The sequence below is a fragment of the Aegilops tauschii genome, chromosome 4 (assembly GCF_002575655.3).
Source record: "Aegilops tauschii subsp. strangulata cultivar AL8/78 chromosome 4, Aet v6.0, whole genome shotgun sequence".
NCBI classification, from domain to species: domain Eukaryota; kingdom Viridiplantae; phylum Streptophyta; class Magnoliopsida; order Poales; family Poaceae; genus Aegilops; species Aegilops tauschii.
The window spans coordinates 73,436,237-73,464,032 of NC_053038.3; the positions used below are offsets into that span (position 1 = coordinate 73,436,237).

At 43.0% G+C, this 27,796-nt stretch overlaps 2 protein-coding genes across 4 annotated transcripts; both read left to right on the forward strand.

The window, feature by feature from the left end:
• Positions 1 to 6,270: 6,270 nt before the first annotated feature.
• On the forward strand, positions 6,271 to 12,171 carry LOC109743093 (transmembrane 9 superfamily member 1). Its single transcript, XM_020302176.3, has 12 exons — positions 6,271 to 6,544; positions 7,867 to 8,059; positions 8,167 to 8,271; positions 8,401 to 8,418; positions 8,512 to 8,600; positions 8,677 to 8,829; positions 8,945 to 9,079; positions 9,563 to 9,729; positions 10,860 to 10,954; positions 11,097 to 11,470; positions 11,591 to 11,864; positions 11,959 to 12,171. The coding sequence occupies exons 1-12, from the start codon at positions 6,458 to 6,460 to the stop codon at positions 12,024 to 12,026; spliced, it is 1,758 nt and encodes a 585-aa protein (XP_020157765.1). The 5' UTR covers positions 6,271 to 6,457; the 3' UTR covers positions 12,027 to 12,171.
• Positions 12,172 to 13,402: 1,231 nt separating this feature from the next.
• Positions 13,403 to 17,930, forward strand: LOC109743094 (uncharacterized). Of its 3 annotated transcripts, none has more exons than XM_073496304.1 (3): positions 13,403 to 14,061; positions 16,392 to 16,457; positions 17,675 to 17,930. In XM_073496304.1, the coding sequence occupies exons 1-3, from the start codon at positions 13,572 to 13,574 to the stop codon at positions 17,755 to 17,757; spliced, it is 639 nt and encodes a 212-aa protein (XP_073352405.1). In that variant the 5' UTR covers positions 13,403 to 13,571; the 3' UTR covers positions 17,758 to 17,930. The 3 variants fall into 3 exon arrangements, 2 of the variants coding, with proteins under 2 accessions (XP_073352405.1, XP_073352404.1); XM_073496303.1 differs by having other exon boundaries at positions 13,441 to 14,061; positions 17,652 to 17,849; XR_012181395.1 differs by lacking the exons at positions 16,392 to 16,457; positions 17,675 to 17,930 and adding an exon at positions 14,152 to 15,384 and having other exon boundaries at positions 13,423 to 14,061.
• The last annotated feature ends 9,866 nt before the right edge of the window (positions 17,931 to 27,796 follow it).

Sequence of the window (27,796 nt, forward strand, 5' to 3'; positions counted from 1 at the left end):
CCCTCCATGGGCACCCCTCCACCGTCTACTGTTCATCCAGCCCTCCACACCACGGGGTCCTGTTCAACCACCCCTCCACCGTCTACTGTTCATCCAGCCCTCCACACCACGGGGTCCTGTTCAACCACCCCTCCACGGGCACCCCTCCATCGTCTACTGTTCATCCAGCCCTCCACACCACGGGGTCCTGTTCATCCAGAGGCAACGCCACCGCTCATTGTTCATCCAACCCCCCCCCCCCCCCCGCCCCCAACGCTCACTGTTCATCCAATCGATCGGCTTCAGTTAGCAGCAGTAGCGAAGGAATCGATCGATCGGGTTCAGTTAACAGCCATCGATCGATCGCTCGGGTTCAGTAACGCGTAGCCTGCAGTGCAATCGCTCGGGTTCAGTTAGAGCCCAATGCCTCGCTCGGGTTCAGTTAGAGCCAACGCCTCGCACACGCGCGCGTACGTGTACGAGAGAAACGCGCATCGCTCGGCCCCGACCTCCCACCGTAACCCGGAACTCGCCGAAATTTTCCTCGCCCTCGCTTCTACCACGGTTTTTTCCGTCATGGACGGCCCAAAGAATGTCATGCAGCTGCGTCTCCGGCCCGCCCAGGACGAAAAGCCCATTTTCTATCATGATTTTTTGTCATAGAAGTAGGAGCCCACCACATCAATGATGATACCGGGTTTTGTCACAATTATCGTCATAGAAGTGTCATATGTATGACAGAAAAAATTTCGTTCGCCCCAAAATGTCACGGATGTGTCTTTTTTTTCTAGTGATGATGATCATATAACTTCAGATCAAGTTACTACCAAACCTCGTAGGTCAACCAGAGTAAGATCCGCACCAGAGTGGTACGATAATCCTGTTCTGGAGGTCATGTTACTTGACCATGACGATCCTACAAACTATGAGGAAGCGATGATGAGCCCAGATTCCGCAAAATGGCTTGAGGCCATGAAATCTGAGAAGGGATCCATGTATGAGAACAAAGTGTGGACTTTGGTTGACTTGCCTGATGATCGGCAAGCCATCGAGAATAAATGGATTTTCAAGAAGAAGACTAACGCTAACGGTAATGTTACTGTCTACAAAGGTCGACTTGTTGCGAAAGGTTTTCGACAAGTACAAGGAGTTGACTACGATGAGACCTTCTCACCCGTAGTGATGCTTAAGTCCATCCGAATCATGTTAGCAATTGCTGCATTTTATGATTATGAAATTTGGCAAATGGATGTAAAGACTGCATTCCTGAATGGATTTCTGGAAGAAGAGTTGTATATGATGCAACCTGAATGTTTTATCGATCCAAAGGATGCTAACAAAGTGTGCAAGCTCCAGCGATCCATTTATGGACTAGTGCAAGCATCTCGGAGTTGGAATAAACGTTTTGATAGTGTGATCAAAGCATATGGTTTTATACAGACTTTTGGAGAAGCCTGTATTTACAAGAAAGTGAGTGGGAGCTCTGTAGCATCTCTAATATTATATGTGGATGACATATTGTTGATTGGAAATGATATAGAATTTCTGGATAGCATAAAAGGATACTTGAACAAGAGTTTTTCAATGAAAGACCTTGGTGAAGCTGCTTATATATTGGGCATCAAGATCCATAGAGATAGATCAAGACGCTTAATTGGACTTTCACAAAGCACATACCTTGATAAAGTTTTGAAAAAGTTCAAAATGGATCAAGCAAAGAAAGGGTTCTTACCTGTGTTACAAGGTGTGAAGTTGAGTCAGACTCAATGCCCGACCACTGCAGAAGATAGAGAGAAAATGAAAGGTGTTCCCTATGCTTCAGCCATAGGCTCTATCATGTATGTAATGCTGTGTGCCATACCTGATGTGTGCTTTGCTATTAGTTTAGCAGGGAGGTACCAAAGTAATCTAGGAGTAGATCACTGGACAACGGTCAAGAACATCCTGAAATACCTGAAAAGGACTAAGGATATGTTTCTCATTTATGGAGGTGACAAAGAGCTCGTCGTAAATGGTTACGTCGATGCAAGTTTTGACACTGATCTGGATGACTCTAAGTCACAAACCAAATACGTGTTTATATTGAACGGTGGAGCTGTCAGTTGGTGCAGTTCTAAGCAAAGCGTAGTGGCGGGATCTACGTGCGAAGCGGAGTACATAGCTGCTTCAGAAGCAACAAATGAAGGAGTCTGGATGAAGGAGTTCATATCCGATCTAGGTGTCATACCTAGTGCATCGGGTCCAATGAAAATCTTTTGTGACAACACTGGTGCAATTGCCTTGGCAAAGGAATCCAGATTTCACAAGAGAACCAAGCACATCAAGAGACGCTTCAATTCCATTTGCGATCATGTCAAGGAGGGAGACATAGAGATTTGCAAGATACATACGGATCCGAATGTTGCAGACCCGTTGACTAAGCCTCTCTCACGAGCAAAACATGATCAGCACCAAGACTCCATGGGTGTTAGAATCATTTACTGTGTATCTAGATTATTGACTCTAGTGCAAGTGGGAGACTGAAGGAAATATGCACTAGAGGCAATAATAAAGTTGTTATTTATATTTCCTTATATCATGATAAATGTTTATTATTCATGCTAGAATTGTATTAATCGGAAACTTAGTACATGTGTGAATACATAGGCAAACAGAGTGTCACTAGTATGCCTCTACTTGACTAGCTCGTTAATCAAAGATGGTTAAGTTTCCTAGCCATTGACATGAGTTGTCATTTGATGAACGGGATCACATCATTAGAGAATGATGTGATTGACTTGACCCATTCCGTTAGCTTAGCATTTGATCGTTTAGTATATTGCTATTGCTTTCTTCATGACTTATACATGTTCCTATGACTATGAGATTATGCAACTCCCGAATACCGGAGGAACACTTTGTGTGCTACCAAACGTCACAACGTAACTGGGTGATTATAAAGGTGCTCTACAGGTGTCTCCGATGGTACTTGTTGAGTTGGCATAGATCGAGATTAGGATTTGTCACTCCGATTGTCGGAGAGGTATCTCTAGGCCCTCTCGATAATGCACATCATTATAAGCCTTGCAAGCAATGTGACTAACGAGTTAGTTGCGGGATGATGCATTACGGAACGAGTAAAGAGACTTGTCGGTAACGATATTGAGCTAGGTATTGAGATACCGACGATCCAATCTCGGGCAACTAACATACCGATGACAAAGGGAACAACGTATGTTGTTATGCGGTTTGACAGATAAAGATCTTCATAAAATATGTGGGAACCAATATGAGCATCCAGGTTCCGCTATTGGTTATTGATCGGAGATGTGTCTCGGCCATGTCTACATAGTTCTCGAACCCGTAGGGTCCGCACGCTTAACGTTTCGTGACGATCGGTATTATGAGTTTATGTGTTTTGATGTAACGAAGGTAGTTCGGAGCCCCGGATATGTTCACGGACATGACGAGGAGTCTTGAAATGGTTGAGACGTAAAGATCGATATATTGGAAGCCTATGTCTGGACATCGGAATGGTTCCGGGTGAGTTCAGGCATATACCGGAGCACCGGGAGGTTACCGGAACCCTCCGGGAGGTATATGGGCCTTATTGGGCCATAGTGGGAGAGAAGAGAGGGAGGCCTAGGAGGGGGCGCCCCCCAAGCCCAATCCGAACTGGGTGGGGGGCCGACCCCCCTTTCCTTCCCCCTCTCTCCCCCTTCCTTCCACTCCTAGTCCAACTAGGGAAGGGGGGGATCCTACTCCCGGTGGGAGTAGGACTCCCCATGGGGCGCGCCATAGGAGGGTCGGCCCTCCCCCTCCTCCACTCCTTTATATACGGGGGAGGGGGGCACCCCATAGATACACAAGTTGATCATTGATCTCTTAGCCGTGTGCGGTGCCCTCCTCCACCAAAATCCACCTCGGTCATATCGCCGTAGTGCTTAGGCGAAGCCCTGCGCCGGTAGCTTCATCATCATCGTCTCACGCCGTCGTGCTGACGAAGCTCTCCCTCGACACTCTACTGGATCGTGAGTTCGTGGGACGTCACCGAGCTGAATGTGTGCAGACCGCGGAGGTGCCGTACGTTGGTACTAGGATCGGTCAATCGTGAAGACGTACGACTACATCAACCGCGTTGTCATAACGCTTCCGCTTTCGGTCTATGAGGGATCACCATGATCTTGCGTGTGCGTAGGATTTTTTTTGAAATTACTACGTTCCCCAACATTAGGGCCTCTGGACCCCCCCTTCCACCGCCTTCTGGCACCTATATTTCTGGTTTGTCTGGAAAACTCTAAATGTCGAGGAGTTATTCTGTTTCCGCTGCTGCACCTCTCATTTCGCGGCGATCTAGTTTGAAGGCCTTTTTTGGTACTATCTCAGATGGGAAAGTCATCACTTTGGACATCTCCATCAACTTGAAGGTCACCATGATCACACGTGATTAGTTTTCTTTGGACTATGGGCCCACAAAAGTATCTAGTTGGTTGTCTCAGATATGCTTCTCAATACAACACGTGAGCTGCTCTACATGAGTGTGATCCATCTGATATAATCTTTTGGCGTGTTTGTTGCGGTGTGATGAATTGTCATTTTATGATTAAATTTATCCATGGCTTTTTAAGATCTATTTGATTTATGTGCTACATAATTCTTATTCATATATGCTCTTGGATCTATATATCTTTCTCGGGCCAAGTTTGTCATTTGATCTCCAAGAGAATGTTGTGTATGATAGCTGGGTTCATACTTGCAAGTAATCTACTACAGTGATAAAAAGTGAAAAAGGTTTGTATTGTGATGTTGCCACTAAGGATTAAAAGATGATTGTGTTGTTGTCCTTCGAACGTAGGGCCAAGGCAATATATCATCTACTTCATGTCGTTATACTTAATGCAACACTCTATTTTTACTTGATACTTTAAGGTGCATGTTGGATAGTGGTCTTAGGTGGAGTATTAGCTATAGATGCAATTGGATAACGGTCTATAGATATTGAGATGCGATGCTTATGCCATGTTTTTTTGCAGGTTGCTTATGTCATGTATAATCATATTTACAATCTGTAATTTGTTCAGCACACCGTGCTACCTTTTGAAGAGAAACCACCAGCGAACCTATGCATCTCGGTCCATTCCTATTCCCATTCTTTCAACATGGATCAATGTTCTCTTTTACGGTTCCTTGTTTTTACTTACTTGCTGCAATTAAATTTTCCATACACTAGTGCTTTTGATCATTGTAATTAGCAAAGCGCTGGCAACCTTGCTAGTTTCACTGGGGCCAATAGTTTTTTTGTATGTGTGTAGGTACTTATAATTAGTTGTTCCGCAACTTCTTTTTCAACAAAGGTGGATTTTATTAACTCTAGAAGCATCAAGCGGATACAAGCATAATGAGAACACACTTGACGTCTGCATATCTAGGATGCATACACCCAATACCAACACCCATAAAAAACACGTCGGCAAATAATAGTCATACAAGATCAAAATTGTGCCTACGCAAGGAAAAAAGAAAACCCGAAGCGATCAAAACAACGGTCGACAAACTACATCAATGGCCATATTCGCAACAACCATCTCTTGATGCCACAAGGACAACGACGTTTTTCAACAAAAACGCCTTCAAAAAGGGAACAATACTCAAGCGCCGCCATCATTGGATCTAACCAGCGAAGGCCGTAATCTAGGTTTTCATCCTAAAGAACGAGTCCGAGCACATCCAAGCAATGCCTCCAACAAGGTAACAACACAACATCGCCATTGTCAGGTATAACCAACTCGAGCCAGACCTAGGATTTTTTTCCAGAGCTCGAGAGGGAAGCACCACAAAATCAAAGTCAATCATGTGTTGTCATCATCCTAGCAACTACATGTGTTGGGCTAGGAATCCTATCACTATCGCTGCACAATCATACACCTCTACGTCAAGTCGTCGTCCGTTGATTGCATTTCATCACCGAAGCAAACTGGCTGGAGTCGTCAGAACTCACAAAAAAGCCTTCTGACGGCATCCCGCAACGACGGCAATACGTGCCGCCAGCAGCAGCAAGGGCGCTACCGTACGCTGGAGCACGCCCCCAGTAGCAGCAATGGTGGCAGTCAGTGGGGGCGTACTCCATCGTCTATAATGGTTCGCCTGCTCAGTCTCAGCCTTGTTCACAGGGGTAATTGTGTGCACGGGTACATTCATATGGATGAGTACATTCGTATGTGAGGGTCCGCATATACAGTGTATATGTGTTTCGGGAAAGAAAAAAATGAGACACTTCGATTTCATCAAATGGGAGAGAAAACAAGAAATACGGCATTCCCCAGGCACCTCCCCGCAAAACCGTACCCCCAAATTCTCGTTCCTATGGAAGGCAGCTCGTGCCCGGGTAAGACTCAAGACGAGACCAACCGCGCAGGTAGGCTCGGAAGGGCGACGCAAACCCCCCAACTCGCGCCCACCTTCCACCCCAGATCTCGCGGCCGCCGCCGCCGCCGACGAGATGCTCCTTCTCCGTGGCCTCCTCCTCGCCGCGCTCCTCGCCGTCGCGCGGTCGCCCCTGGCGTCCGCCTCCGAGTCTGACCACAAGGTGCGCACCGCGGTCCCACCACCATAGCCCCTCGTGCCCCTATACCCTAGATCCGAGCCTCCCATGCGCATGTCGTCGGGATCCCTCGAGACGCCGTGCCGGATCTGGGCGCAGCCGTGCGTTGTTATCGGTCAATGCTGTCTGGGTGTTGCATGATGAGTTCGAGGTTTTTGCGTGATCTGTCGTTCTGTGATGTGTTGAGTTTCACGCCTGGGATATTGGTAGTACCCTACTTGCTAGAGGAGGGTCTTCGCGGCGTGCTTTGAGAGGCTACTTGACCTTGTTTCCTAGAAGAGTACATTAGAGAGCCGCATTAGGACAAAAGAGGTTTTGGAGCCTTGGTGGTATGGACTTTCGAAATAACTCTGGGCAGGGAAAATGGCTGTAACCGTGATATTGTCCAGTGAATTTGTCAGTCTAGGTGTTTGACTCCTGTATAAGATTTTTTAGATAGACATGAGACTTTGTAAGATGCGATGGCATGCCATAGGTCATAGGTGCATAAGTCTGTTGCATATCATCGAAACTGAATAAAATATCCCAAGGCTATCTTTGGTTGTATTCTGTTGTGCTGCACAGCGTACACTGAATCATGTGATAGTTTAGTTGTGGAGTATATTTTTTTGTGTGTGTGAGGGTGGTTGTGGAGCAAGTTTGCTGGTACTATTCCAAGATGAAAATTATCATATACTGAGACAACATTTTGGAATCCACCCTGGAACCAAACAGAGGTCATGGTTTAATGCTTGTCTCTTATTTTCCAGCTAAGGTTTTGTCTACTCTGTAATGTCGCTCAAATATCAAAATATGTAATCATGTGCTGATTAGTGACAAAAAATGTTGGGACACATGGTAATTAATTGCAATAGTTAAGCACATGAAAATTTATTTGACCCTAAGAAGAGAATATTTTTGGTGCCTTTAAATTTCTGAGTAATATATTTAAGTTGACGTATACTGCCATAAAAATTGCCATGGGAAAGATGCTTCTTTTATTTTCATTCTGGTCATACTTTAACTGGTCCACAATCCCAAATGTTTTTGAAAGGTGAAGTGCTCTTCACAATCAACAAGTCAGCCATGGAATTTAAATTTTCTCAAATGTTTTTTAATGCTGAAGTGCTCTTCACAGTGAACAAGTCAGGCATGGATCTTAACTTTTATAGTTTCTCTGTTTTTTCTATGTCCTCTTTTGGGTCCTTTGTCATTATGGCGACCAGTGTGTCGAAAGCATATATTTTTCTTCTTCTATATGCTGATATGCAATCATACATGTTTTGCCATTACTAAAGTATTGCAGCTTCTTATATGTCTGTGTGCAGTACAAAATTTCAGAACCAGTTAAGCTCTGGGTAAACAAGGTTGGCCCGTACAATAATCCTCAGGAAACATACAACTATTACAGCCTTCCGTTTTGTCAACCAGCTGAAAACCCTGCACATAAATGGGGTGGACTCGGAGAGGTTCTCGGTGGAAATGAGCTGATTGATAGTCAGATTGATATACAGTTTTTGAGTATGTTGATCTTGTTTGCACATCCTTGTTTTTTTTAACTTTTGATTGTGAATTGCTTAAATGCATGTTCTTTCGTACTAAGTGATGATTAATCTCTTTTGTTTCAGAAAATGTGGACAAGGGCCCCATTTGCACAATAGAACTTGATGCTAAGAAGGTTCAGCAATTTACTGATGCCATTGAAAGCTCATACTGGTTTGAGCTTTTCATAGGTACGAAGATTCGTATTTGGTTAATTGTTCTGTGTTGGCTCATATTTTTCTTGTTTTGGATGTGACTTTTGGTTCTGACATTATTTCTACGCAAATTTCTTCCTTTGCCTGCCGTCTGAAACCACCTAGATGATCTGCCATTGTGGGGTAGGTAATTCTAAACTGAAATGGCCCATCTTCCTTTAACGTTTTCTAGCCTTTGCATCATTTTGATAATCAAGTGTGTATTCATCTGAGCAGGTTTTGTTGGGGAGACCGACAAAAACAATGAAAACAAGCACTATCTTTACACACACAAGAATATTGTTGTTAAATACAACGGTAACAGGGTACGTGTTGCACTTATTTGTGATCTTAAACATTAGCGGAAACCTATATATACTTGTTAACTGATTTTCCTTGTAGGTAATTCATGTCAATCTCACTCAAGAGTCACCTAAGCTTCTTGAAGCTGGAAGAAAATTGGACATGACATATTCAGTGAAGTGGGTGCAAACAAATGTGGCATTTGCACGGCGTTTTGAAGTTTACTTGGACTACCCGTTCTTCGAACACCAGGTAATCCTTCTTCACTTTGGTGGCTAGTCTTGAATTTTTAAGAAGGATTTTGGTGGTGTCATTTTCCTCATTGTCATGTTTGATTCTAAAGTGATTTCCAACTTTTCATTTTCAGATTCATTGGTTCTCCATCTTCAATTCTTTCATGATGGTCATTTTCTTAACTGGTTTAGTATCAATGATATTGATGAGAACCCTGAGAAATGATTATGCAAAATATGCTCGTGAAGATGATGATCTTGAGTCACTTGTAAGTACCGAATCTTGGCATTTCTGTTAAATCATGTACTCCTGCTGGACTCCAGTAACATAACTTGTCTCTTTTCACTCTCATGACCTCTTGTGATAGTTTGACCATGGGTCTTACCATATCATTTTAGTATTGTAAAAGTCACAGAAGTATAACATTACAAGAGTATTTAGAAGATGAATCTATCCATCATTTCCATGCAAGGGGTTAAATATCTAGGTATACATAATTAGTTAAACTGTTAAAGTAGTAGTGCAGAGCTAGTGAATTTTGTAGCCTGGCGAAGCCACAAGCCTAGGATTATGATATATGGCTAATAAGCCACATCAATGCGTTCCACTGCTGTAAACATCAATCTGGTTGATTCCCACACTGGCATTTGATTGTGACTTGCATAAATATTTGAATACACGCAACAAATCAGTTGCCATGATTCTCATCGATTTCACTTGATCCACGTGTTAAGCTATGATTTCCTTTCAGGAAAGGGATGTTAGTGAGGAATCTGGATGGAAGCTTGTTCATGGAGATGTATTTCGACCTCCACGCAACCTAATGTTTCTGTCTGCTGTTGTTGGCATTGGCACTCAGATGGCAGCTCTTATCCTGCTTGTTATTGTACTTGCCATTGTTGGTATGCTTTATGTTGGGTAAGCTCAAGACCAGCTTTCACATCTAATTTTTTCTGCAGTGCTTTTGCAGAATGTAGCAGGTACATAGTTGCAAGTAGTTTAGGATCCATGGATATGTTTATCTGTAAATCAGTTCATACACATTTCCAAAGGTGCCAAAGATTACATATTATCAATGAATGAACATATGTAGTGTCTTATCCGCTGCATTCACACGAAGGTGCAGACTAGGATATCTGGATATGGTATAGAAATTAAACATGCTGTTATCTTTAATATGCAGATTTACCAATGCGCAAGGCAGCAGCAAGCTAGGGCTGATAGCCAGTTAAGAATAAGATAAATAATTGTGTTTTTAAATAGGAATAGGAGATTGGGCTCTCCGATTTGTAAAATGCATGAATAGGGAATTGTAATTTCATGGCTTCTCACATTTCTCCAAAAATCTTTTGAATCAAAGAGCCCCAGATTGATTTCCCTAGAGAGAAGACTTGTTTAGATTTGGTTGTTAGGATCCTGCTCTATAAAGTAGTCTATACACATAGTTGGATTAAGCAAGAAAATGAATATTTTTTTAGTTATTCTTCCTGCCTTTCCTCCATGTGGGCTGAGTGCTGATCACTTCCCTAACACAAATCTTAGATCTGTAATATTCATTTCTTGCCAAGGTAGGATACCTGGATAAAATTGCCGGGTTTGCATTATCCAGGAATAACATTTGTTAAAGTAGCTCTGTGGACTTCTGGTGCAGTAGTCTTATTACTGGGAATGCACAACTCTATATACCATAGCATGGTGTTCAAAATTTCTGAAATTCTGAAGTGAGAAAAAAAAGGCACGTCTACCATTCTAGAGATCATGAAAATCAGTAAAGATACAAAGTTTACGTCTTTAATCATGTGAAGTAACTGAATATAAAACTGATCTCGGATTTTGTAATAATGTTTAGCTAGTATCAGATTCCATTGGCTTTTTCACGCAACTGAAATATTATGCTCTATTTGCCAGAGAAGGAGCAAACATCACAACCTTACTGTGTTCTGATGACCTGACATATTTCATTTTCTAATGTAAAAACGAGCGTTCAGCTAGTATGAGTTTCCATTAGTGTTTCCTCCCTTACTGATACATTGTACTCTATTTGTCAGACGAGGAGCTATTATCACAACCTTTATCGTGTGCTACGCGCTTACATCTTTCATTTCTGGATATGTTAGTGGCGGCCTCTACTCAAGGAATGGCGGTATGGTCCTCCACATGTTTTTGTTCTTATTTTCTCAGGAGAATTTCCCTATGTTATTCTGCTATACTGAGTTGATTCCTGAGTTTGAGAGTCGCCAGTTCCTCTGTTCTTTATCTTAACTGTGGGTTCCTTGATTCGGCAGGCAAAAACTGGATAAAGTCTATGGTCCTTACCGCGTCCCTTTTTCCATTCTTGTGCTTTTCAATTGGATTAGTGTTGAACACCATTGCTATCTTCTACCATTCATTAGCGGCTATACCATTTGGTACAATGGTTGTCATATTTGTCCTTTGGGCTTTTATCTCTTTCCCACTGGTGCTATTGGGAACAGTAGTTGGTAGAAACTGGAGTGGTGCTCCCAATAACCCATGCCGTGTGAAGACAATCCCACGTCCTATTCCTGAGAAGAAGTGGTACCTAACACCTTCTGTTATCTCATTGATGGGTGGGCTTCTTCCCTTCGGCAGCATTTTCATCGAGATGTACTTCGTGTTCACTTCATTCTGGAACTACAAGGTAAAAAAAAACAGTATGTTGGTGAACTTTGTTGTGAAGTAAATATGTCTATGCACTTCTATTTGAGTTTCATGTTGTTTAAATTGATGGATAATTGACAGCTTCTTTTGCCCTTTGCAGGTGTACTATGTTTATGGCTTCATGTTGCTAGTCTTTGTCATCCTCCTAATCGTAACAGTATGTGTCACTATTGTGGGCACTTATTTCTTGTTGAATGCCGAGAACTATCATTGGCAATGGACATCGTTCTTCTCGGCTGCATCAACCGCCTTGTATGTATATCTATACGCTATATACTATTATCACGTGAAGACAAAGATGTCAGGCTTTTTCCAGACTAGCTTCTACTTCGGCTACACGTTGATGTTCTGTCTGGGGCTAGGCATACTTTGTGGTGAGCTTTGAAACTTAACTGTGGTTATTCTGTTTCAAATCAGTATCTGGTCTCTTTTGACCGTTATTTGACGTCTGACACTGTTTTTATTTAGGTGCTATCGGCTATCTGGGGTCAACTCTGTTTGTCAGGAGAATCTACAGAAACATCAAATGCGACTAAACTACTACTCCGATTCTGTAGGCTATTAGCACTTAGCAGATCATGTGTTGTTGAGTAACGCTTCTAAGATTCTAATTAACTTTTGGAAACTATACAGGAGGTGGTTCTCCCTTCGTTTACCTTAATATACTTTTATTTTGGTCTATATCTACCCCCGTCATCAAAACTGGCCCCATAAATGTATACCTATATTAGTTCAGGAATTAGTCTCAGTACTGGGATTTACATCTACCTTTATCTTTTTAGGGCGGCCCTCTAGTTTATGTTCATTGATGCAGTGCAGATTCCGCTGAACCTAGATGTGCCCCTACAATGGGTTGCAGCATTCAGATTCCGTTTTATGTCGTATATAAAAGCAAACTAGTAATACGCTAATGCTACAGTCTGAATGAGTAGCCCCCGTTGAACTGTAAGCCAACCAGTTTGAGATGTGCCCCTTCGTTTGCTGGTTTTCATTTGCGATCGAGCAGAACTGTTAGCCAACCAGGTCAAACGAGATAACCTTTAGCTTGCTGACGGTACTATATTTGTTACTCCTATTTCAGTTAGCTGTGACTGCACTCTGCAGTGACCATGTGCTGAATTGTTTTTGTAATACCAATAAATGTTTGTGTTATTTTCGTAAGTGTACATTTTATTCAAGGACTACGATGACAGAGGGAAACTTGTGTAACATTGGATCCCACATGGATCCTAGACGCGAGGATGATATGGGTGGTATAGTTTTGTTCCTTGAAAACCTAACATCTCGCCAGAGGCAACTAGGGTTTCAAGGGGATATTTCGGTGCACGTGCTGGCCAGTGAAAAAGAATCAGCTGCACAAGACAAGCGTGAGGAACACAATGTGAGAAAGAATACAGACGAGTTCTCGTGACGCCATTTCTCGGGAGGTTGTTGTTGGCGCCGGTGATGGTGGACCAAGCTTAATTACCTATTTAGGGAATTGTAGAAAAAAAAAATTCTCTAGATATGCAACTAGATGAATAATCCTATTATGGCAAGCAAACTCAAAGCAAAGTAAGCTAGGCAACAATATAATTAGCAAACCCACAAACATACAAAGCAAAATAAAGTGCGGGAAATGATTAACTAAAAAAAAACCCACAAGTAAGTTGATGATGTGGGTTTTATTCCTAAGTTCACACTTTCTTGGAAGTGTTAATCTTCATTGGAGTGGTGATGGAAGCCTGACTCATCGTATTCTCCTAGATTCACCCCACACGGGCGAGCCGTGTCTGTTAGGTGATTAGCTTACGGAAACGATAACCGTCGAACGTGCCACGTTCGGTGCTCTCGTCCCGAACGCTTTTGTCGTCGTTCCATCGAGCGCACGAATCTAAACGCACAATACAAGCCACGTCATCAGTGGGTATGGTTCGGGTCCAAGCAGAAGTTGCCCGAACGCCTCGCTCACCGCTATTCGTCTCCACCAGTCCACCGCACTTCCCCCCATCCCCTACTCTCCACTGCCTTATCCGCTCTGCTCTCGCCGGAATCGAAGGAGAGGCGGGGACAGAGGCGAACGCCGACCGGAGGTAGGAGAGATGCGTGGATGGCGATGCTGCGGGAGGGTGGCGACCGGCGGGCACCAATCTGTCGACCTGCGGGAGGGCGGCGTCCGACGGGGGCACCAGGCTGCGGCCGTGGCGGGTGGAGAGCGCATCCAATGCTCGCCGGCTGCTCCCTACGGCCGGCGGCTTTCCCCTTCGTCTCCGTGCGCGGCCGCTGCTCGCGACATGGCAAAAATTGGGAGAACTCCATGGCCATGGGATGGCAGAGGGTGGGCTGGAGGAGTACGGACGAGCGCGCATGAGCAGGCGAGGAAGCTGAGCGAGGAGAAGGCAGTGCGAGGGATGTCGTTGTCGGCGGTGGTTTGCCGGCCGGCGCGGAGGCGGCCTGCAAGATCGAGCGCTGCGGCGGGTTACAGGGGGCTAAGAAGGAGAGGTAGGATGCGGCGGCGGAGGGTACCTCGGATGCTGGTGGTGCTCGGGATCGATCGGCAACGGCGGAGAGCTTCGTTCTCCCATTCTGCAGGTAGCTCCTCAGTTTTTTTCCCTCCCCCATTTTTTGCTGCTTACGACTCTGTCCAAATCATCATGGCATATACTCATTTTGTATGTGCAGGACTGTCCAAATCCAACATTTATGGTTGTGCAGCTGATGATATGTTTTTTGGATCATGTTTTGCCATGGCATTTTTATTTCATTTTTCAATTCATTTTTTCTGAAATTGCCATGTAATGTCCTAGGATAATGCATAGCAGATTTTTGTGGGTGGCAGTTCATGAATTTGTTGGATGATAGTTTCCAGTTTTTTATATTACAACATATAACATCCAACAAATTCATAAGATCATTTTTTTTAACATGGCAACTTTTGATTTTGGATCATGGCTCAAATTTATTATTTTTTACCATGGCATTTTTTAATAGACCATGGCAACTAATCTTATACTTTTTGCCATCAAAACATTAAAAGTCTAGTTTATTGATCATGGCAAATTTAGTTTTCGGGTCATGGCAAATTTATTGCATTCTTGCCATGGCAACTTTTGATTTTGGATCATGGAATATCTATGATTTTTGGAAATTACCAAAATTTGCCATGTACACTTCATACGGCACTATAAAATCAATTTTTGGTGTCCATGGCAATTTTTTAGCAGTTGACCATGGCAAATTTTAGTGGTTCACCATGGAATTTTTTAAATTATGAACCATGGCACATGGAAATTGGAAGTATTTCACCATGGCATATTTTTAGTAATTTACAATGACAATATTTTTAATTATAAATCATGGCAAATTTAGTTCATGGATCATAATTTTTTTTTTGTAATTCACAACGGCAATTTTAGTTTATCGATCACGGCAAATTTTTAGTAATTCAGCACGGCAATTTTTGTATTATGAACCATGGCAATTTTACTTCATGGATCACGGTAATATTTTGTAATTCACCATGTCAAATTTACTTTACGTATCATGGCAATTTTATTTATTTTGACCATGACAATTTTTCTGTTTTCGACCATCGCGATTATTTTTTATTATGAACCATGGCAAATTTATTTGATGGGTCACGGCAATTTTAAGTAATTCACCATGGCAATTTTAGTTTATGTTTTATGGCAAAAAATTTGGTAATTGAGCATGGCATGTTTTTTAGTAACTGAGCATGGATTTGTTTTTTTATGAACCATGGCGAATTTAGTTCATAGATCAAGGCAAATTTTATTAATTCACCATGGCTAATTTAATTTTATGGATCATGGCACATTTTTTAGTTATTGACCATGTCAAATTTAGTTTATAGGTTATCTCAAATTTAGTTTCATGCATCATTGCAGATTTTAGTATATTGCTCATGGAAAATTTATTCTTCTCACGACAAATATACACTTTTTTGGACCATGGCAATTTAGTTGATACTATGTATCATGGTGATTTTTACATCACTTTTTGGGGTCATGGCAAAATAATTGAGCTTTTTATTAGTCAAAGCAAAATCTGGGTTCGTAGGACAACAAAATATGGGCTTTAATTTGTCAATCAAAAAAGGGCTTTTTTTGTTGCACTTCTGGGCTTTTTTATCCTTTCTGTTTCTTCTACAAAGAAAAAACTTGTAGGCGATGGGAAAGGGGCGTTCGGGCTGGGTGCCTGTCCTCCCGAACGAAATTGTTCGACGGGGGCAAACTATCGTACCGAACCGTTCGTTCGGTCTGGGAGGTCCCCAAACCGAACGTTCGGTTGTTATCGGCGTCCTTAGCTTAACGCTAGTCATTGGTTAATTAACCCCCCGTGTGTGTGACAGGTGGACCCCGCGTGCTAATTAACCAGTGACTAGTTAGTTTAGAGTTAATTAAACCCTGTTATTTAGCTGTGTCACTCACCAGTGGGTCCTACTAGTCAGGTTTGACTCTGGTTAGCTCTGTTGACCTGCTCACGTAGTGCTGTCGTAATGTTGACAAAGTAAATCATTTTTGAATTTTAAATAAATATAAATGATTTATTTAATTCCAGAAATTTGGCTAAACTTAAAAAAAATCATAGAAATTCAACCGTAGCTCAGAATGAAATAATTTATATATGAAAAATTATAAAAAACCCCAAAGAATCCAATTGTAGCATTTTCATGCATGAAAAACCAATTTATACCTACTGTATAAGTGAAAACAACTAAATGGCATTTTGAAATTCTTAAATTGGAGTTGTATTTGAATCTTAGTTCAAATGGACTTCATCCAAATTGAATGTTAGATGCATTAGCTCAAACCTCATCATACCTCCATGCCATGATCATGCATCATATTGTTGCATTCGATGTTTATTGATTGCCTCTCCGGTATTGTCCTTCTCGATAGGTTCTGCTCCCTCGAGTGGCACCGAGTATCTATCTGAGGAGCAGTGCTACCGTGTTGATATTCCAGGCAAGCAAATCCCCCTTGAGGATTCCAATAAAACCCTACTCTTTAGCTCTTGCTCTTTTATTGCATTATGACAACAACGATTTAAATGTTACTTGTTGCGGTAGTTGAACCCATTCCTCTGCATGACCTGTTATTATGACAGTAAATAGTTAAACCTTCCTAGCATGATTAGGAGTTGCTTGAGCCATGTTGTGACTTCATCCATGCCATGCTTGCTATTGCTTAGAGTTGTGTCAGGTCTGATTCATTTGGGAATGAATTGGAATGTTGTTATCATGTTCTAATGTTGAGAACTAAGCGTGTGAACACGATTTGGTAAAGGTAGCGATGAGAGGCCAAGTAGGAGTACATGGTGGGTTGTCTCATTGAGACCGTCCTTAAGAACTGAGTTCTGTGTATTGTATCCAAGGCAGTTACTACCACACATTGGGCTCGAAACCAATGACCCCTCTCAAGTTATTAATCGCCCCGATCTCTGTCCAGGAGTTGCAACTAGTTTATGGTGTTTATAGGTCGTGCTATTTGTCTACCAAGTGGCACCCGACCAACTAGGCTTGGGACAGACTAGGCACAGTGGCACAATGTATCAAGCGTAGTTCCATCCGGTGGGGTGGGCTTGGGAACCCTGCACACATCGTTTGGGGCCGTAATGGAAACTTCGGCCGGACTTCCCTTGCGGGTTCAGCCTCAGATAGGCGATAAACCTAGACTAGAGTCTCGTGTGGTTAGTCAGGTAGTGGCCGACACCCTCGCCAGGCTTCCGCTTGAAGGTTGCCGAGATACTTGACGTGTATATTTTGGTAAGTGGTGAGAGCGTGTGTGAAGAAGTACACCCTTGCAGGGGTAATGATCTATTCAAATAGTCTCGTTCGCGGATATGGACTACTTGGAGACTTATATGATTAATAGATAACCTGAAGTGGATACCCTAAAATGCGCAAGATAAGCGTGAGTGATATGGATGGCCTTCTCATTGGGAGACGGGAGAGAATCCATAGTGGTGTATTGTTGTGGTGGTTAGTGTACTTGTGGGCGTTTTATCACCTCAAAGGAATTACTGGTAGTCGTAGTACAGGATAGCCAGTGAGTGAAAGTTGGCTTGCTGCAGTTAAACCCCACAACCCCCTTTATTGATACTGATGCATATGTAGATAGTTCAGATGTAAGTCTTGTTGAGTACCTTTGTACTCGCAGGTGCTTAATTTATGTTTTTGCAGAGGAGACCTCAGTATCTCTAGTAGTTCCACGTGGGCTTCGACAAGTAGCTTGGGAATCCCAGACAGAGGTCTGGTTCCTATGAAGGGTCTTGTAGATAGTCAGGCTTCTCAACCTTTTCTTTTGTAGATGTCTATACTCAGAATGTTTATGCTTTCGTTGCTTATATGCTTTGTATGATGGGTCATGTGACCCCTGTTTGTAATATCATGCTATGTATGGCTCCTCGGAGCCTCTTAAATAAATATTTTATAGAGTTATGTTGTGATGCGATGTTGTATCTATACATATCGTGCATATTGTGTGTATGTTTTGAAATGCATTAGTATGTGTGGGATTCAACACCTAGTTATCTGCCTTTGATAGCCTTTCCTATAGGGAAATGCCTCCTAGTGCTTCCACCGAGCCTTGGTAGTTTGCTACTACTTTGGAACACATGGATTGACCAGCATGTATCCTGTTGGAAATATGCCCTAGAGGCAATAATAAAATGGTTATTATTGTATTTCCTTGTTCATGATAATTGTCTATTGTTCATGCTATAATTGTATTAACTGGAAACTGTAATACATGTGTGAATACATAGACCACAACATGTCCCTAGTAAGCCTCTAGTTGACTAGCTCGTTGATCAATAGATGGTTATGGTTTCCTGACCATGGACATTGAATGTCATTGATAACGGGATCACATCATTAGGAGAACGATGTGATGGACAAGACCCAATCCTAAGCATAGCACAAGATCGTGTAGTTCGTTTGCTAGAGTTTTTCTAATGTCAAGTATCGTTTCCTTAGACCATGAGATTGTGCAACTTCCGGATACCGTAGGAATGCTTTGGGTGTACTAAACGTCACAACGTAACTGGGTGGCTATAAAGGTGCACTACAGGTATCTCCGAAAGTGTCTGTTGGGTTGGCACGAATCGAGACTGGGATTTGTCACTCCGTATGACGGAGAGATATCTCTGGGCTCACTCGGTAATGCATCATCATAATGAGCTCAATGTGACTAAGGAGTTAGCCACGGGATCATGCGTTACGGAACGAGTAAAGAGACTTGCCCGTAACGAGATTGAACGAGGTATTGAGATACCGACGATCGAATCTCGGGCAAGTAACATACCGATAGACAAAGGGAATTGTATACGGGATTGATTGAATCCCCGACATCGTGGTTCATCCGATGAGATCATCGTGGAACATGTGGGAGCCAATATGGGTATCCAGATCCCGCTATTGGTTATTGGCCGGAGAGGTGCCTCGGTCATGTCTGCATGGTTCCCGAACCCGTAGGGTCTACACACCTAAGGTTCGGTGACGCTAGAGTTGTTATGGGAAATAGTATGTGGTTACCGAAGGTTGTTCGGAGTCCCGGATGAGATCCCGGACGTGACGAGGAACTCCGGAGTGGTCCGGAGATGAAGATCGATATATTGGACGAAGGGTATTGGAGTCCGGAATTGTTTTGGGAGTACCGGGTGACGACCAGCGTGTCCGAAAGGTGTTTCGGAGGCCCCGACAAGCGTTGGGGGGCCTTATGGGCCATTGGGAGGGGGCACACCAGCCCACTAAGGGGCTGTGCGCCCCTCCAAACCCCTCTCACGTAACGTGGAGAGGTGGGGGCGCCTCCCCTAGGACAGCCACCCCTCCCGGCTTGGGGGGCAAGTTTCCCAGGGGTGGGGGCGCCCAAACCCATCTAGGGTTTCCCCTGTGGCCGCCGCCTCTCCCCTAGGGAACCCTAGGGCGCCTCCTCCAACCCCCTTCCCCATATATATAGTGAGGGAGAGAGAGGGCAGCCGCACCCCCTGGCCTGGCGCAGCCCTCTCCTCCTCCAACTCCTCGTCCTCCTCCGTAGTGCTTAGCGAAGCTCTGCCGGAGAACCACAAGCTCCATTGCCACCATGCCGTCGTGCTGCTGGAGTTATCCCTCAACTTCTCCTCTCCCCTTGCTGGATCAAGAAGGAGGAGATGTCCCCGGGCTGTACGTGTGTTGAACGCGGAGGCGCCGTCCGTTCGGCGCTAGATCAGATCTTCCGCGATTTGAATCGCCGCGAGTACGACTCCATCAACCGCGTTCTTGTAACGCTTCCGCTTAGCAATCTTCAAGGGTATGAAGATGCACTCCCTCTCTCTCGTTGCTAGCATCTCCTAGATTGACTTGGTGACACATAGGATTGAATTATTGCTACGTTACCCAACAGTGGCATCATGAGCTAGGTCTATGCGTAGATTCTATGCACGAGTAGAACACAAAGTAGTTGTGGGCGATGATTTGGTCAATTTTCTTGCCGTTACTAGTCTTATTTTGATTCGGCGGCATTGTGGGATGAAGCGGCCCGGACCAACCTTACACGTACGCTTACATGAGATAGGTTTCACCGACTGACATGCACTTGATGCATAAGGTGGCTAGCGGGTGTCTGTCTTTCCCACTTTAGTCGGATCGGATTCGATGAAAAGGGTCCTTATGAAGGGTAAATAGAAATTGGCATATCACCGTTGTGGCTTTTGCGTAGGTAAGAAACGTTCTTGCTAGAAACCCATAGCAGCCACGTAAAACATCCAACAACAATTAGAGGACGTCTAACTTGTTTTTGCAGGGTATGCTATGTGATGTGATATGGTCAAAAGGATGTGATGAATTATATATATGTGATGTATGAGATTGATCATGTTCTTGTAATAGGAATCATGACTTGCATGTCGATAAGTATGACAACCGGCAGGAGCCATAGGAGTTGTCTTAATTTATTGTATGACCTGCGTGTCAATGAAAAACGCCATGTAATTACTTTACTTTATTGCTAACCGTTAGCCATAGTAGTAGAAGTAATAGTTGGCGAGACAACTTCATGAAGACACGATGATGGAGATCATGATGATGGAGATCATGGTGTCATGCCGGTGACGAAGGTGATCATGCTTCGCCTCGAAGATGGAGATCAAAAGGCGCAAGATGATATTGGCCATATCATGTCACTTTATGATTTGCATGTGATGTTTGTCATGTTTACATCTTATTTGCTTAGAACGATGGTAGCATAAATAAGATGATCCCTCGCTAAAATTTCAAGAAAGTGTTCACCCTAACTGTGCACTGTTGCGAAGGTTCGTTGTTTTGAAGCACCACGTGATGATCGGGTGTGATAGATTCTAACGTTCGCATACAACGGGTGTAAGCCAGATTTACACATGCGAAATACTTAGGTTGACTTGACGAGCCTAGCATATACATACATGGCCTCGGAACACAAGAGACCGAAAGGTCGAACATGAGTTGTATAGTAGATACGATCAACATGGAGATGTTCACCGTTGATGACTAGTCCGTCTCACGTGATGATCGGACACGGTCTAGTCGATTCGGATCATATATCACTTAGATGACTAGAGGGATGTCTATCTAAGTGGGAGTTCATTAAATGATCAGATGAACTTAATTATCATGAACATAGTCAAAAGGTCTTTGCAAATTATGTCGTAGCTTATGCTTTAGTTCTACTGTTTAAGATATGTTCCTAGAGAAAATTTAGTTGAAAGTTGATAGTAGAAATTATGCGGACTGGGTCCGTAAACTGAGGATTATCCTCATTGCTGCGTAGAAGACTTATGTCCTTAATGCATCGCTCGGTGTGCTGAACCTCGAGCGTTGTCTGTGGATGTTGCGAACATCTGACATACACGTTTTGATGACTACGTGATAGTTCAGTGCGTAATGCTAACGGTTTAGAATTGAGGCGCCAAAGACGTTTTTGAAACGTCGCAGAACATATGAGATGTTCCAAAGACTGAAATTGGGATTTCAGACTAGTGCCCACGTCAAGAGGTATGAGACCTCTGACAAGTTTCTTAAGCCTGCAAACTAAGGAAGAAAAGCTCAATCGTTGAGCATGTGCTCAGATTGTCCGAGTACTACAATCGCTTGAATCGAGTGGGAGTTAATCTTCCAGATGAGATAGTGATGGTTCTCCATAGTCACTGCCACCAAGCTACTAGAGCTTTGTGATGAACTATAACATATCAGGGATAGATATGATGATCCTTGAGGTCTTTGCGATGTTTGACACCGCGAAAGTAGAAATCAAATAGGAGCATCAATTGTTGATGGTTAGTAAAACCACTAGTTTCAAGAAGGGCAAGAAGGGATACTTCATGAAACGGCAAATCAGTTGCTGCTCTAGTGAAGAAACCCAAGGTAGAACCCAAACCCGAGACTAAGTGCTTCTGTAATGAGGGGAACGGTCACTGAAGCAGGACTACCCTAGATACTTGGTAGATGGGAAGGCTGGTAAGGTCGACAGAAGTATATTGGATATACATTATATTAATGTGTACTTTACTAGTACTCCTAGTAGCACCAGGGTATGAGATACCGGTTCGGTTGCTACGTGTTGGTAACTCGAAATAAAAGCTACGGAATAAATGGAGACTAGCTAAAGGTGAGATGACGATGTGTGTTGGAAGTATTTCCGAGGTTGATGTGACCAAACATCGCATGCTCCCTCTACCATTGGGATTGGTGTTAAACCTAAATAATTGTTATTTGGTGTTTGCGTTGAGCATAGACATGATTGGATTATGTTTATCACAATACGGTTATTCATTTAAGGAGAATAATGGTTGCTCTATTTATTTGAATAATACCTTCAATGGTCTTGCACCTAAAATGAATGGTTTATTAAATCTCGATCGTAGTGATACACATGTTCATGCCAAAAGATAGAAGATAGTAATGATAGTACCACATACTTGTGGCACTGCCATTTGAGTCATATTGGTATAAAACGCATGAAGAAGCTCCATGTTGATGGATCTTTGGACTCACTTATTTTTGAAAAGATTGAGACATGCGAACCATGTCTATTGGTAGATATGCATGAAGAAACTCCATACAGATGGATCGTTTGGACTCACTTGATTTTGAATCACTTGAGACATGCAAATCATACCACATGGGCAAGATGACTGAAAGGCCTCGTTTTCAGTAAGATGGAACAAGAAAGCAACTTGTTGGAAGTAATACATTTTGATGTGTGCAGTCCAATGAGTGCTGAGGCACGCAGTGGATATCGTTATGTTCTTACTTCACAGATGATTTGAGTAGATGCTAAGAATATTTACTTGATGAAACACACAAGTCTGGATTATTGAAAGGTTCAAGTAATTTCAGAGTGAAGTGGAAGATCGTCGTGACAAGAGGATAAAATGTCTATGATATGATCATAGAGATGAATATCTGAGTTACGAGTTTGGCACACAATTAAGACATTGTGGAAATTGTTTCACAACTAATACCGCGTGGAACACCATAGTGTGATGGTGTGTCCAAACATCATAACTGCACCCTATTGGATATGGTGCATACCATGATGTCTCTTATCAAATTACCACTATTGTTTATGGGTTAGGCATTAGAGACAATCGCATTCACTTTAAATAGGGCACCACGCAATTCCGTTGAGACGACACCGTATGAACTATGGTTTAGAGAAATCTAAGTTGTCGTTTCTTAAAAGTTTGGGGCTGCGACGCTTATGTGAAAAAGTTTCAGGCTGATAAGCTCGAACCCAAAGCAGATAAATGGATCTTCATAGAATACCCAAAATAGTTGGGTATACCTCCTATTTCAGATCCGGAAGCAAAGTGATTGTTTCTAGAAACAGGTCCTTTCTCGAGGAAAAGTTTCTCTGGAAAGAATTGAGTGGGAGGATGGTGGAGACTTGATGAGGTTATTGAACCATCACTTCAACTAGTGTGTAGCAGGGCACAGGAAGTTGTTCCTGTGGCACCTACACCAATTGAAGTAGAAGCTTATGATAGTGATCATGAAACTTCGGATCAAGTCACTACCAAACCTCGTAGGTCGACAAGGATGCGTACTACTTCAGAGTGATACGTAATCCTGTCTTGGAAGTCATGTTGCTAGACAACAATGAACCTACGAGCTATGGAGAAGCGATGGTGGGCCCAGATTCCGACGAATGGCTCGAGGCCATAAAATCCGAGAGAGGATCCATGTATAAAAACAAAGTATAGACTTTGGAAGAACTACTTGATGGTCGTAAGGCTGTTGGGTGCAGATGGATTTTAAAAGGAAGACGGACAATGATGGTAAGTGTCACCATTAAAAAGGCTCGACTTGTCGTTAAGGTGTTTTCCGACAAGTTCAAGGAGTTGACTACGATGAGACTTTCTCACTCGTAGCGATGCTAAGAGTCTGTTGGAATTATATTAGCAGTTACTGCATTATTTATGAAATCTTGCAGATAGGATGTCAAAACATTGTTTCCTCGACGATTTTCTTGAGGAAAGGTTGTATGTGATACAACCAGAAGGTTTTGTCAATCCTGAAATATGCTAACAAGTATGCAAAGCTCCAGCAATCCTTCTAAGGACTGGAGTAAGCATCACGGAGTTGGAATGTACGCTTTGATGAGATGATCAAAGATTTTGGGTTTTTACAAAGTTTATGAGAAACTTGTATTTCCAAAGAAGTGAGTGGGGGCACTATAGAATTTTTGATGAGTATATGTTGTTAACATATTGTTGATCGAAATGATGTAGAATTTCTGGAAAGCATACAGGGTTATTTGAAAAGTGTTTTTCAATGGAAAACCTGGATTAAGCTACTTGAACATTGAGCATCAAGATCTATAAGGATATATCAAAAACGCTTAATAGTACTTTCAAATGAATACATACCGTGACAAGATTTTAAAGGAGTTCAAAATAGATCAGCAAAGAAGGAGTTCTTGGCTGTGTTACAAGGTGTGAGTATTGAGTAAGACTCAAGACCTTACCACGGCAGAAGAGAGAGAAAGGACGAAGGTCGTCCCCTATGCTTTAGACTTAGGCTCTACAGTATGCTATGCTGTGTACCGCACCTGAAGTGTGCCTTGCCATAAGTCAGTCAAGGGGTACAAGAGTGATCCAGGAATGGATCACATGACAGCGGTCGAACTTATCCTTAGTATCTAGTGTACTAAGGAATTTTCTCGATTATGGAGGTGGTAAAAGAGTTCGTCGTAAAGGGTTACGTCGATGCAAACTTTGACACTAATCCGGATGACTCTGAGTAGTAAACTGGATTCATATAGTAGAGCAGTTATTTGGAATAGCTCCAAGTAGCGCGTGGTAGCTGCATCTACAAGATGACATAGAGATTTGTAAAGCACACACGGATCTGAAAGGTTCAGACTCGTTGACTAATAACCTCTCTCACAAGCGAGATATGAACAAACCCCATGGGTGTTGGATTCATTACAATCACATAGTGATGTGAACTAGATTATTGACTCTAGTGCAAGTGGGAGACTGGAGTTATCCCTCAACTTCTCCTCTCCCCTTGCTGGATCAAGAAGGAGGAGACGTCCCTGGGCTGTACGTGTGTTGAACGCGGAGGCGCCGTCCGTTCGGCGCTAGATCAGATCTTCCGCGATTTGAATCGCTACGAGTACGACTCCATCAACCGCGTTCTTGTAATGCTTCCGCTTAGCAATCTTCAAGGGTATGAAGATGCACTCCCTCTCTCTCGTTGCTAGCATCTCCTAGATTGATCTTGGTGACACGTAGGAAAATTTTGAATTATTGCTACGTTACCCAACATATCCTTCTTTGCTCCTGTGTCTGTCCATACGGAGAAATGTCACGCTTGTTTACTAAAGTCCTTGTGGCTTTGCTACCACTTGGTTACACTTACTACTGACCGACACGTGTATTGCTAGGTTACGTATGCATATCCCTATACGTTTGTGCCACCTTGGTTTATGACTAGTCATGTCGGCCTGGGTTCTCTGTCATATGGATGCTAGCAACACAATAATATACGTGAGCCAAAAGACGCAAACGGTCCCGACCAAGGTAAAGGGGCAGCCGTGGGTTACCGTGCGTGAGGCTGCAAAGTGATATGATGTGTTATATGCTAGATCTGTGTGACTTAGATCAGGGTCCCGACAATTTTGGAGTTGTCGAAGTACATCACTCAATTTGTATAGTGTCGTGCTCTCTAGGGAGTTTGGCCTCTCTCCACTCGGTCACGAAATCCGCGAACACTTGGGATTTAATGGCTCAACATGGTCAATACGTGATTATGAAAGGAAAGAGTCTGATGGCCCATTTTGCGATTCTTCATGTGGTATCACAGTTATTAATGATGTTGTTTAATGGTACCCTTGAGGCCACAGTTATCGAGTACTCCTAAAAGTAGTGCCTAAGTTTCCGAGAAGCCATAAAGACTGCATATACTATCTTCTGGTAATGCAGATACCTTGTTTTACACGGGGTAAGCACCTCAGAGACATAGTAAACTAGCCTCTGTACCTTTAGATTGTGGCCCTCCGTGTCCCGTTAGACGACTAGGACTGCGCTGACCACCTCACTAGTTGCCGAGTTGTATAATAGCATTGGCTCACTAGGGTGAGGTGTGGCTAAATCCAATTGGTGGCCAAGAGCATTTTAATTTCTTCCAGATCCATGCTGGCCTCCTCGATATATTTGAAGCCCCCGATTTTTCTAAGCAGTTAGTATAGTCGGAATGCCTTTTCGCCGAGCCGTGAGATGAACCGACTTAGGGAAGCTACACATCCTGCTACTCTCTGGATGTGCTTGAGCTCGGTTGGCGTTTGCAACCGTGCCAGTGCCTTGATTTTATCAGGATTCGCCTCAATTCCTCTTTGAGAGACAATGAAGCTGAGCAATTTGCTGGATGAGATGCCAAAGATGCATTTTTCCGGATTGAGCTTAATATTATATGCTCAAAGGTTTGTGAATGTCTCCCGTAGATCATCGATGAGTGTGTTAGATAGACTGGTTTTAACAACCATGTCATCTATGTAGGCCTTGGCTATCTTGCCAATCTATGGCTGCAAGCATGCCAGTATCATTCACTGATAAGTTGCCCCAACATTTTTTAGCCCAAAGGGCATTGTGTTGAAGCAGAATGGGTGGTAGGGAGTTATGAATGTTGTAGCCTCCTGGTCAGATTCCTTCATCCTTATTTGGTGGTAGCCTGAGTATGCATCAAGGAAGCATAAGGGGTCATGTCCGGTTGTGAAATCAACAATTTGATTGGTTCAGGGCAACTAAAAGGGGTCATTTGGGCAAGCCTTGTTAACATCCCTGAAATCAATGCATAGGTGATAACCCATAAGTATATATAGAGGATCATTTGTAGTCTTTTTCAACAAGAGTGTCGAGACCAATGAGGAGCTAAAGGTAGAATTTATATTCTCTTCAAGTTCTGTTGACCACCAATACAACTCTACGCACACCAACATTTGCTTTACCTAGAAACAAGTAATAAAACTAGAAGTACTTTGTAGGTGTAATGGGATAGATTTGCAAGATAATAAAGAACGTGAAAAATAGAAGTTAGGTGCTATTTTAATAAAAGACTAATAAAGTTAATATAGAGAGTGTGGAAAATGGTGGTAGGATTTGCGGAATTTTCCCTAAGAAATTGCTAAGTTACTAGACCGATGGCAATTTTTATGCGGGAGAGGCCATGCTAGTATGTCAACCCTTACATGGAGTTCTATGCACTTTTGATCGGAACTATTAGCAAGCATCAACAACTACTACAGTTCATTAAGGTAAAACCCAACCATAGCATTAAGATATATATTGGTCCCTCTTCAGTCCCGTATGCGTCAATTTCTATGGTAGGAAGAAGTTTCCGTCACTCTTGCCTTCCAATGCATAGTCCTATCAATATACAATTAACCCTATGGTGTGATCCACGCACACACTCATATGATGGGCACCAAAGGATAGCAACATAACCACAAGCAATTTAAACCAATCATAGCAATTTACCAATTACCAATAGGACAACAAAAATCTACTCAAATATCGTAGGATGGCAACACATCATTGGAATTATGAAGCATAAAGCACCATGTTCAAGTAGGGGATACATCGGGTTACAGGAGAGTGGACCGCTGAATATAGATGAGGGAAGGTGATGGAGGTGTTGATGAAGATGATAGAGTTGTTGGAGTAGATCGCCGTCACACGGTGGTCCCCTCCCCCCCGCGGCATTCCGCCGCCACTGGGAGAGAGGGAGAGAGAACACCCTCCTTATTCTTCTTCCTTGGCCTCCCCCTAGATGGGATGAAGGTTTCCC

Coding starts and splice junctions, on each gene's coding strand:
- LOC109743093 (XM_020302176.3), top strand. CDS start 6,458: ATGCTCCTTCTCCGTGGCCTCCTCCTCGCCGCGCTCCTCGCCGTCGCG. Junction 8,060..8,166: donor GATTGATATACAGTTTTTGA/GTATGTTGATCT, acceptor CTTTTGTTTCAG/AAAATGTGGACAAGGGCCCC. Junction 8,601..8,676: donor TTAAATACAACGGTAACAGG/GTACGTGTTGCA, acceptor TTTTCCTTGTAG/GTAATTCATGTCAATCTCAC.
- LOC109743094 (XM_073496304.1), top strand. CDS start 13,572: ATGCGTGGATGGCGATGCTGCGGGAGGGTGGCGACCGGCGGGCACCAA. Junction 14,062..16,391: donor TTCGTTCTCCCATTCTGCAG/GTAGCTCCTCAG, acceptor CCTTCTCGATAG/GTTCTGCTCCCTCGAGTGGC. Junction 16,458..17,674: donor CTACCGTGTTGATATTCCAG/GCAAGCAAATCC, acceptor ATGTTTTTGCAG/AGGAGACCTCAGTATCTCTA.